Raw genomic sequence first — 10838 nt, 5'->3', positions numbered from 1 at the left:
GCCTCATGGCTCATTCAACAACTCTCCTTTTCTTTAAGTTAATGCATAAACCTCTGTAGCCGGCGGGGCAGATAAAAAAAAGAAAAGAAAAAGTCCTTCCTTGCCCCCCCTTTTCTTTTTTCCCCTCTACCAAGTGCACAATGGCTGATCAGCAGAGTGAGAAAACCCTCCGATCAACTCAACAGCAGGACGCGTCCGAGCGCATGGAAACTTTCCCCCTCAAGTTCACGACGAAAGACAGTGAAGGAGAAGAAGTTCAGGCGAGGCGATCACATTTCCTGCTCTGCGGTGTCAGCGGAGGTCTCGTCTCGGGGTATAAACACTGACAGGAGGCCGAGCCGAGCCGAGCAGTGCACGTAACTTAACTTAACTGAGATGAGATCCACCATCAAAGAGTTGTGCAGCAGCAGCAACAGCAGATAAAGGATTGTTTTTGATGGTTTCCTAAGAAGAGAAGGACCCTCCTCCCTCCCTCCATTTATATTCAGCAGCAGCAGCAGCATCAGAGCAGCAGAGCAGAGGGCCAGAGGAGGCCACGGTCAGTGTGCCATCTGCTGCTCCTCTGGGAAACTACAGCAGCAGCAACAGGATACAGTTGTGCTCAAAAGTTTACATACCCTGGCCGAATTTGTGAAATACTGGCTACATTTCAGAAAATATAATTGATAATGCAACAAAACTTTTTTTATTCAGAGTTAGTGGCTGGGCGAAGCCATTTATTATCACACAACTGTGTTTGATCTTTATAAATCCTAATGATAAGTGCAACCACCAAAATGGACCTAATCAAAAGTTTACATACTGTACCCTCAAAGTTTTACCCTGATAAAAACACCTGCACATTTCATCCATTGCTGCACTGACTTTGCTGGATTCTGAGCCATTGGGGAAAGCAAAAGAGCTGTCAAAAGTCCTGAGAGAGGAGGTTGTTCAACTTTATAAAACATAAAGAGGGATATAAAAAGATATCCAAAGATTTGAGAAAGCCAATCAGCAGTGTTCAAGCTCTCATAAAAGTGGAAATTGAGGGGTTCTGTTTATACCAAGCCATGGTCCGGTACCATCAAAAGTTTGTTGGTCAGACTCTCTGATGGTCAGTTTAATTTGAATCCCATTAAAAATAAGAGAAATCTGTTTTGCCTGATCACTCATGTTTTCCTTAATGAATGGTACACAGTTACAAAATCTTCCAGGGTATGTAAACTTATGAGCACAACTGTATGTATATAGCAGCCTATAAGCACTGAAAGTTTTACATACAGTGGCATCATGCAAAAGTTTGGGCACCCCCTGGTTAAAATTTTAGTGAACAGTTCAACAAGTGGAAGATGAAATGATCTCCAAAAGGCATAAAGTTAATCATGAAACACTCTTTTGCAATATTTTAAGCAATATCAGAGTATTATTATTTTTTGTTTTATACAGTTTTAGAGTGAAAAAGGGGAAACAAAGCAGCAGCCTGCAAAAGAATGGGAAACCCAGGAGACTTGAGCTCTCAGATAACTTTGACCAAGGTATCAGACAAGATATTTACTATTTACACACTGTGATAGTTTCTAAAGGGGGGGCTACTAGGTACTACCTTTTCTAAAATGTAAAGGGAATGTGTCATCTGTAACTTTTTGCCTTTTGGAGATAATTTCATCTTCATCTTGCTTAACTGTTCACATTATCAGCAATTTTGACCAGTTTTGCATGCCACTGAACTCATATCCAATAAAGTGCTTTTCTATGACACATCAAAAACCTACTATGGTGCATTCTTCTTGCTCTGAATCAACATGGGAGTCGAAACCCACAACCCCTAACATCAGGAGTCACACGTTGTACAGACCGATCTAATCAGACGGACATGATGACCTGTCTCTCTCTGAACACCGACATGTAGGAGGAGCTGTCGACCTGTCCGTCCGTGTGCATTTGTGCAGCGTCGGCCCAAACCTCCATGAGGCCTTATTAAGCAAAATTTGATTATAGGGCCCCTCTATTACTCCCTCTACTCCTTATCTATCTATAGTTGTACACGTTGTACAGACTAGACAGACACATGGTTATCTCTCTGACCGCTGACATGTCTCTGTGTGAGAGAGTGTGGAGTCAGTCAGGCTGCAGGTTTGAGTCCCAGCCACAGCTAATCTTTACCTGAATCAACAACATTTGTGTGCTTCAAAGGTGCAGTGTGCTGAGCTTGTACAAATTGATTTCAGGTTGTCATAAATCAGGGAAGAGATTAAAATCTATATCTAAAATATCCGTTTTTTTGGAATAAAGAACCAAATGAAATATGTGCAATACCCTTTACAGTGCTATTTGTGTGACAGATGGGACCCAATCTCAAGATGTTTTGATTTGTTTTCCTTTGTGATGTTAATTGCCTGTTAATGTGCATAAAGGCAATAAAGTTAAAAACAAAACAAAACAAAAAAACAACATAAAACACTTTTTGAAGTTTTATTCAAAGTGTTGCCGTCAGTCAGTCGTGCTCCAGCGTCTTTAGCCTCCTGCTGCCGGCCTTCGCCACGGTGATGAGGATGACGAGGAAGAAGCCCACGGTCCAGACCCCGACCACGGGCAGCACCACGGCCAGCAGGACGTCTGAAACAGAGAGAGACAAGTGCAGTGAGACGGGTCACAGCAACACCTGGCGGACCACGGGGCAGCGGGTCAGGACTCAGGAGGAAGATGTGACAACGAGAGAGAGAGAGAGGATCGTACGGGACAGAGGTCGGTCTGGAACCTCGACCCTGATGGGTCCGTACGACAGGAGGCCCTGGACCGGGTCGGCTCTCACCGCCTCTCGCTTACTGATCGAATTACAGTTCTGCAGAGAAAACAAAAACAAGACGGTTCAGTAGGACGTCAAAAAAAGAAAATAAGTAAAATATCACCATGGGGTCGAGATAAGGAGGACTGAACAAAAGCGAAAAAGGATGAATCTTCATTGTAGCCATTTGGTTTGCTTAAAGGGCTAGTTCAACATTTTGGCAAACTGGCTCATTGCCATAATCCCTATAGTCATAGCAGTAGGTTCGTTACCTTTAATTGTCAGTGCAAGCTATTTTTAGAAAGGCGGAGCAGAGCCGCGAGCTGTTCAGAGTGTTGTGATATTTACCCCAGAATCATATATTGCTGTAATGTTTGTGATATTGACATTTGCCTTTAGCTTGTGTCAATCAGTTTAATAATGAAGCATGTAGTCAACTTTTGGATAATTGGTGTAATTACTGTGTTTTACTCTTACAGCCCAGAGAGAATGCCATTAACATGACAGGGGAAGTAGCAGTTACACACACACAGACTGTATGTACTGTATGAGTTTGTTTGATAAATTACCAGGCCTAGTTACACCTAGTGCAGAGATGATAGTCAGCTGACGCCAGAGAGGCCGTAGAATGCGGAGGGGGGGTTGTGTGTCTCTGTTCTTTTCTCTGTCTGTGTCCTTGTTTGATAGGTGCTACGTATCAACAGCTGATCGGCGCCAAGCATGAGATTGGGGTCAGACACAAGGTCATGGCGTATGGGCTCCAGCCAACGAAGAATGCATATTACATCAATTACATCATATCTTGCATTTGTGCAGTCAGTAATATGAGCTCTGAAAAACGATCTCTTTTTCTAGTTGCTTCTGTCAGAAATACATTTAGGAAAAACTTGGAATTGAACGTCTCCTGTGTACTTCATCAAACGAACATGCAAGTTCAAGGATTGGAACTCATCAGGAGGCTAATGGGATTTCTTGGTTTCCCTCATCAAACTCATCATATTCCCACAATCCAACAACTCCAAGCATCAGCGGTTTTGCATGAATTTACTCCTAAAAACAACTCTGTCTCGTAATGTTCTGTTATTATCTCATAGCGTGGTGAATGTGCAGGTCACAACTTGTCCACCAGAGCGTTTTGGAGTTGTTGGATTGTGTATTTGATGAGTTTGATGAGGGAAACCAAGAAATCCCATGAGCCTCCGTAGCGTAGCTCTGAGCAGCTCACGGCTCTGCTCCGCCGTTCTTAAAACAGCTTGCACCGACAAATAAAGGTAACGAACCTACTGCTATGACTATAGGGATTATGGCAATGGGCCAATTTGCCAAAATGTTGAACTATCCCTTTAAGAGTTGAATTATCTTGTAGCGCCCAGGTGAACTCAGCCAGGTAACTAAGGTATGGAGCCAGTTGGTGATCAGGAAAGAAAAGGAAGTGAGGCAGGTGAAATAAGGAATTAGAAAACAACTCCTATACTTCATATCTGTATCTGAAGTCAAGCCATGTGTGACAACAGAGGTGTGTGTGTGTGTGTGTGCGTGCTCACAGGTGTGCAGGACTTGTGGTCGTCCGGCTCACACAGCTGCACGGTGCAGTGCAGATACAGGCTGTGTGGTTCTGCTATGAAGCGAAACATGTCGAAGCTGTAGCGGACGGTCGAACCCGCGCCGTTACGTCCAGGCAGTCCGTCGCTCGCGTTGTGAAAGGAGACGGTTCGGTCGTTCACACACCTGCAGGAAGAGATGGAGGAGAAAGAGAAGAAGAAGGAGATGTCATAGTAACTGAGACAAACTGTCCGTAATGATGATGAGAGAGGGTGTGGGTGTGGGATCGATTCGAACCCGTTAAGCAGCAGAGTGTGAACCGATCCCTCCGTCGTGTTCGGCTGTGGAGACGACGTGGCCCAGCACTCGTTCACACGGAGCAGGAAGAAGTCTGCAGGCTCCGTCACCGTCACCTCCACGTACACCTGCAGACATTTAGAAAGAAAAACACACACACACACACAAATATAATATCTTTTAAAGCTTCAACAACATCAACATCTGGTCGACCTACTTATTTTTACTTACAGTGGGGAAAATAAGTATTGAACGCATCAATGAGCATGCATAGAGGCCACGGCGGTTAAATGCATTACTCCTTTACTCTTTTACACAACTGTATCTGCTGATTCAAGGTCCCTCTAAATCTCTCTGTCAGTGATCCTCAGCTTTTTCTCTTCTTAGTTTTCTTTTGACTCAGAAATCTTGTGAGGACCTGGTCGTGGCCAGTTTATGGTAAAATGTTGTTCTTTTTACATCTGGATAACGGTGCATTCGGACACATCTGTAACCAATGCCATCAGTACGTTCTGCGATATAAGTTTCTGAAGGTCTGGAGAAGCTCTTTGCCTTTCCCCCATCATGAGAAACCTCTTGTGTGACACCTTGGTGATGAGAAACCTTTTTATAGGCGTCAACTTGGACTAAAGCAGCTGATATGACTTTGCACTGATAGGAGACAGGATTACTTTCTAATTACTGACAAACTCCAGCTGCTTTCTTGGCTTTCCATTCCTTTTCTCACCTCCTTTTCTTCATGTGTTCAATACTTATTCCCTGTGTCACTTCACTTTATTACACATAACCTAATTCATGCACATAAACGTTTGGATTTATTTGTATGCATTTATTATTTGTATATCTGGTGAAAATTTCTTGTCAATAGCTCTATTAGAAATATATTTTCTGAGAAAAATGTTGATGCGTTCAATACTAATTTTCCCTGTTGTAGGTATTTTTACTTTTTTCTCTCTCTCATCCATCCCTTTGTCTCTCTTTCTTTCTCACTCTCTCTTTACTTAATACTAACTATTGTACTCCAGGTCCACCTTTTTTTATGTCTTGTTTTGTTCTTCTTTTCATTCTGTTCACCTATTTGGGGTCTTGTTTGTACTGTGCTGTTGTTTGTTAAACATCCATGTTGCACCCCTGTATTATTTGATTGACTCCTCACCCTATATTGCACTATATAAATAAAAGTTAAACAAACAAAAAAAAACTATCTGGTCGAGCTGCTATAAAAGAAGCTGAATGTTTTTTTACCGACCTTGTCTCTGAGCTCGATGGTGGGGGCGCTGCTGAAGGCCGTCGTGTAGGACCGGTCCGTGTAGAGCTTCATCTGGACCTTGGCATCGAGTTCGTCCATACGCATCACTTTATCGCTGCACAGGAGAGTCACAGACACACACAAATAAAAATACACACTGCTGAGTGACGACAACTACAGACACACTCACATCTACAGTCTGTACTGGACCCAGTCTCTGTTGTGGCAGAGATCGACTTGCTCTTACTCCTCCTGACTCCTGGTATTTGACCTTTGACTCAGTCCCAGTTTTGATTTGATACTTTAAAGATAAGACACTTAAAGTTTAACATACATTATTATTTCTGAGCTTTTATCTGTGAAAGTTTAGGTTAAAAACCAATAAAGGATCAGACTTAAAGAGTCACTTCCTGTTTTATTCTACTTCTTAAGACTCTTATTGTATGTTATCTGCCTTTGTGGTCCCATACACCTTGCAGCAGGAGCCTTTTACCACTTTATTGTTTTTTCTGTCATCTATTCTTTTGTTTTGAATGTACATTACTTTCTTTTTTTTTTTTTTTAATAATATCCTCTTTTTGTAGTCAATAGTTTCTTTATATTGTTAGTTTGTTTATTTATGTATGCACCTGAGTGGGCATGTGTTTTGTGTTTTGTGTTTTGTATATATAACTAGAGCAGGAGAGGTGGCTGGAAACCTGTTTTCTTTGTTCTTTTGTTTGCTGCTTGTTTGGAAAAATAAATCATTAAGGAAATGCAATGAAACTGTTTGAACAATGAATTAACCACAAACCCACAGAGTGTATCAGAGGCCTTATAATTTAGTGAACTAAAGTTTGTTTGAGGACAAATAGTCCCTACACAAATAAACTATTTACATTATTATTACTATAGAAGGCCTAAGATGAATTTAATGATGATTCAAAACCCGAATTATGTCAAAATACATAGTGAAAAAGATCAAAATACAATCTTAAACCATCCCGTGAGTAACTGAACGACTTCTTCCTGCTCAACAATGAAGCAATAGATAATCTCTCAATGTTATCTGGACATCCATCATCCTAAAAGTGTCTGAACAGAAAGGATGTTTCCTACTCACTGACCTGGAGAACGGGACGACTGGGAACGGCAGACTGGTCCTCCTGATGTACGGATACACACAGGTGTAGTCCATCTTAACGACGGGATCTCTGATGATGTTTCCTGTGACCTGAGGGTCCGACAGTAAACTGAGACTGTACGAGACGTGAGTGATGTTTTTCTGTGAGAGAGGAAGAATAAAAACAGAAAACATATATGTAACATTTGTTGTTGTGTTTCTCCTGGTTCAGATATTCTGTTTTACACTAAACTGACCACTGAGAAAATACTTTTTTAAAGGGATAGTTCAACATTTTGGCAAATTGGCCCATTGCCATAATCCCTATAGTCATAGCAGTAGGTTTGTTACCTTTAATTGTCGGTGCAAGTTATTTTTAGAACGGCGGAGCAGAGCCGCGAGCTGCTCAGAGCTACGCTACGGAGGCTAATGGGATTTTTTGGTTTCCCTCATCAAACTCATCACATACACAATCCAACAACTCCAAAACGCTCTGGTGGACAAGTTGTGACCTGCACATTCACCACGCTATGAGATAACAGAACGTTACGAGACAGTTGTTTTAGAGGTAAATTCATGCAAAACAGCTGATGCACGTTCCCGTCGGGGCAGTTTTTCAACAAGCAGTCTCTGCATTTACCTCTAAAACAACTCTGTCTCGTAACGATGTGTTATTATCTCATAGCGTGGTGAGTGTGCAGGTCACAACTTGTCCACCAGAGTGTTTTGGAGTTGTAGGATTGTGTATTTGATGAGTTTGATGAGGGAAACCAAGAAATCCCATTAGCCTCCGTAGCGTAGCTCTGAGCAGCTCGCGGCTCTGCTCCGCCGTTCTAAAAACAGCTTGCACCGACAATTAAAGGTAACAAACCTACTGCTATGACTATGGCAATGGGCCAATTTGCCAAAATGTTGAACTATCCCCTTAACATTTACGACGTTGTGCTGCTTCCTACCTCTAGCGGCTTCCCTCCACACGTCTCATATCTGTCTTTGTTTATCCTGGATACATAGAACGGCACTCCGTCAAACACTTCCCTCTCAGCTCCACACGACTTGTTGGGCAGGTGCAGCGACTCCAGCGGCACGTTGTGATACTGGAAGAAATCCTCCACCGCTCTGATGGAGATGTAGTCTCTGCCACACATCACTTTGATCTGTGCGTCTGCAAAAGTCGATAAGTCAAGTCAAGTCAAAGTGTTTATTGTCATTTGCACAGTGGAAAGGTGAGTTTTCCTGGCAATGAAATTCTTACTTTGCTGTCCTCGTCATAAAAAGCCAGCAACAGAACAGAACAGAAGCGACAGAAACTTGATTCTTGAGTGTTATAATAGTAAATCTAACATCTAAAAACATAATAAAAATGCAGTACAGACAGTCCCTGAAATGGAAATTAAGGAATGACAGCCATTCGATGACATCATAAAGACATTTGGTTTGCAATGTGTACTGCCAAATTCTCATCACTCAGTGTTTTCTGTATTAAATACCTAAATTAATGCAAAATAAATTCATTTTGGTATTGAAAAAAAAGCCATTTTTGTTTTAATACTATTCTTATTAATTTATTTCTGCATGTATTTGTACTCGTGTCATCTTTTGGCCATATATGGAACAGAGCAAGCTTTAAAAGAAACAGAAATTGGCTTTGTCAGGTTTTATAAAAAGGGAAAGCCTTTGCATCTATTCAATCAATAACTTCTAATTGATTGAACCTTATGTTATAATAGATTTTATGAAACCAGCCTTAACTTGTTTTATAAAGGAATTAAAGGACATTTAGTGAAAAAATAAACCAAAAGTGAACTGATGATAATAAAATACTTTGACCTACTTCTGTCACACCGGTCTGAATAAAATCCCGTGGTGCATTTACAGCGTCGTTGGTCTCTGGACAGGACGCATCGACTGGAGTCAGTGCAATGCTCCACGCTGCAGGTTCCTGCGGAAACAGCAAAGAAACGACACTTATAATATCATAACATTATGTAATATAACATGACAAAGTTTCTAAAAGCAAAACTCAGCCAGCTTACCCTTCACTCTATAGCGCGTGAGACCAAAGAGAAGCACGAGGAGAAGCACGCTCAGCTGATCAACAGAACAGAATAAAATGAAATACGATAAGATGTTAAATTATTTATTTACTGCCTACATTGAAATATTCACTGATACATCTGAGCTAAACAAACAAACAAACAAACAAACAAACAAACAAACAAACATCAAGCTTAATTTTCTCTGGAAAACATTTATTTATTATTTTAAAACCTTTCGTCTCTCACCTTCAGGAGCATCGCTCTGACTTTATAGTGATATTATAGCCTATAGCTTATATATTTATTTCAAATATATAGATTGTTTTTAAAGGGGTTGCAGTTAAACTGGACGTCCTCTCTGTTACCGTCGTTTTTCAGCTGCACCTGAGTTCCTAATTGAACACACCTGTTGGCTGTGCTCGTGCTGGGCGCTCGTGCTCGCTCGTGACTGTGACAATCAATCCTTTATTAATGGTTATAGGTTTTTTTTATTCAGCATTGACTCTTCTGAAAATTAGTAATCCATGAAAAACTAATTACTAAAAAAAAAAAAAAAAAAGAAAAAAAAAAAGGCTATTATTGAAACTGTAAACCCGGGAATGATTAACTTGACGTCACCTTTGTGATGCATATTTTCTCTGTTCTTACAGTTTATCATCTTATATCGATTAATAATCAGTAAAAAATAAGCGCAGCCTTCGTAACAATAACGTAAAAACATTTACTTTGCTTTATCCACCTTCTCTACACTTCAAATCAACCCCGACCACTAGGTGTCACTGTTGTCAACACAAAGGCAAAGTTCAGGCGAGTTCAGCTCATCATTCAAGACAATGAAAATAAAATGTCAATCACTCAATAATCAATGCTTAAAATCGTTGGTAATCTAACAGATTACTTCATTTAGATCCATATTTGAAAAAAAACCTGAACAGACAGGGAAACATTTGGGTATAAAATCAAAAGAAATGATATTTTTTCTGAGCCAACAGATATGATGATGAGATATTACAGTGTCCACAGGGAACACCATAACTGGGTCACTGTACTTCCTGCAGAGCCAACTCATCTCACCCGGAGGCTCAGTCCATATTTTGAGAGTCCACCAGGCAGAGACCCCCCCCCTCTGGGTCCAGACCATCTGCCTCCGTTGGGCCGAGTTAAGTCTGGGCCAGAAGGAGTTGGTGGTGAAGGAGGAACCAGGATGAGTGACGAGGCAGGTTTACAGCAGGTCTGGTGGTAGATCACACAGCCTGAGGGATTATATTATTATTAATAATAATAATCAACCCATCTCCTCCTCCTCTGATGATGATAAAGGGTTAAAATAGTATCCATAGATTAATATCCAACTAGCTCAAGCCTTTATTCCTCTTCATGTAATGTTACTTGAACTATTCAGACTTTCACATCCACACTTTTCATATCAAAATAAGGTTACTGTTTTAACCAAGTGTGACATTTAACATAACATCAGCACTCTACACATAGATGCACATATATTTATATAAAATATATAATTTCTGCATATTGTAACTCTCTGTCTCTGTACATATTACGGGATAGTATCATTTATGTTGTAGTTTCTGATTTTAACCTGGACTTTTGCCCATCTGGTTAGATGCTAGATTAGATTCATTGTCTTTATATAGGCCTATCTGCAAAAATGATAATAAAGTTACATTAAAAATGCAATTGTAGTAAAAAACAAACATAATAATGGGATAATTTATAGACTCAATTAACTTTACTCTTAATTTTTATCATGCCACTAGATCTAATGAATTCCTATGGAAAGTTATTCAGACTTGAAGCTTTTTTTTTATTGGTCCAAATAGAAACTGA

General features: G+C 40.5%; 1 protein-coding gene across 1 annotated transcript; it reads right to left on the bottom strand.

Annotated features, from left to right (window-relative positions):
• Positions 1–2473: 2473 nt before the first annotated feature.
• Positions 2474–9251, bottom strand: zpd (zona pellucida glycoprotein d; the record flags this gene model as incomplete). Its single annotated transcript, XM_083974357.1, has 10 exons — positions 2474–2595; positions 2716–2821; positions 4309–4492; positions 4604–4731; positions 5853–5967; positions 6959–7116; positions 7911–8119; positions 8789–8896; positions 8991–9045; positions 9240–9251. The coding sequence occupies 10 exons, from the start codon at positions 9249–9251 to the stop codon at positions 2474–2476; spliced, it is 1197 nt and encodes a 398-aa protein (XP_083830483.1).
• Positions 9252–10838: the final 1587 nt, after the last annotated feature.

This window comes from Trachurus trachurus (genome assembly GCF_905171665.1).
Source record: "Trachurus trachurus genome assembly, chromosome: 6".
Lineage (NCBI taxonomy): Eukaryota > Metazoa > Chordata > Actinopteri > Carangiformes > Carangidae > Trachurus > Trachurus trachurus.
This window is presented reverse-complemented; position numbering and strand designations above follow the sequence as displayed.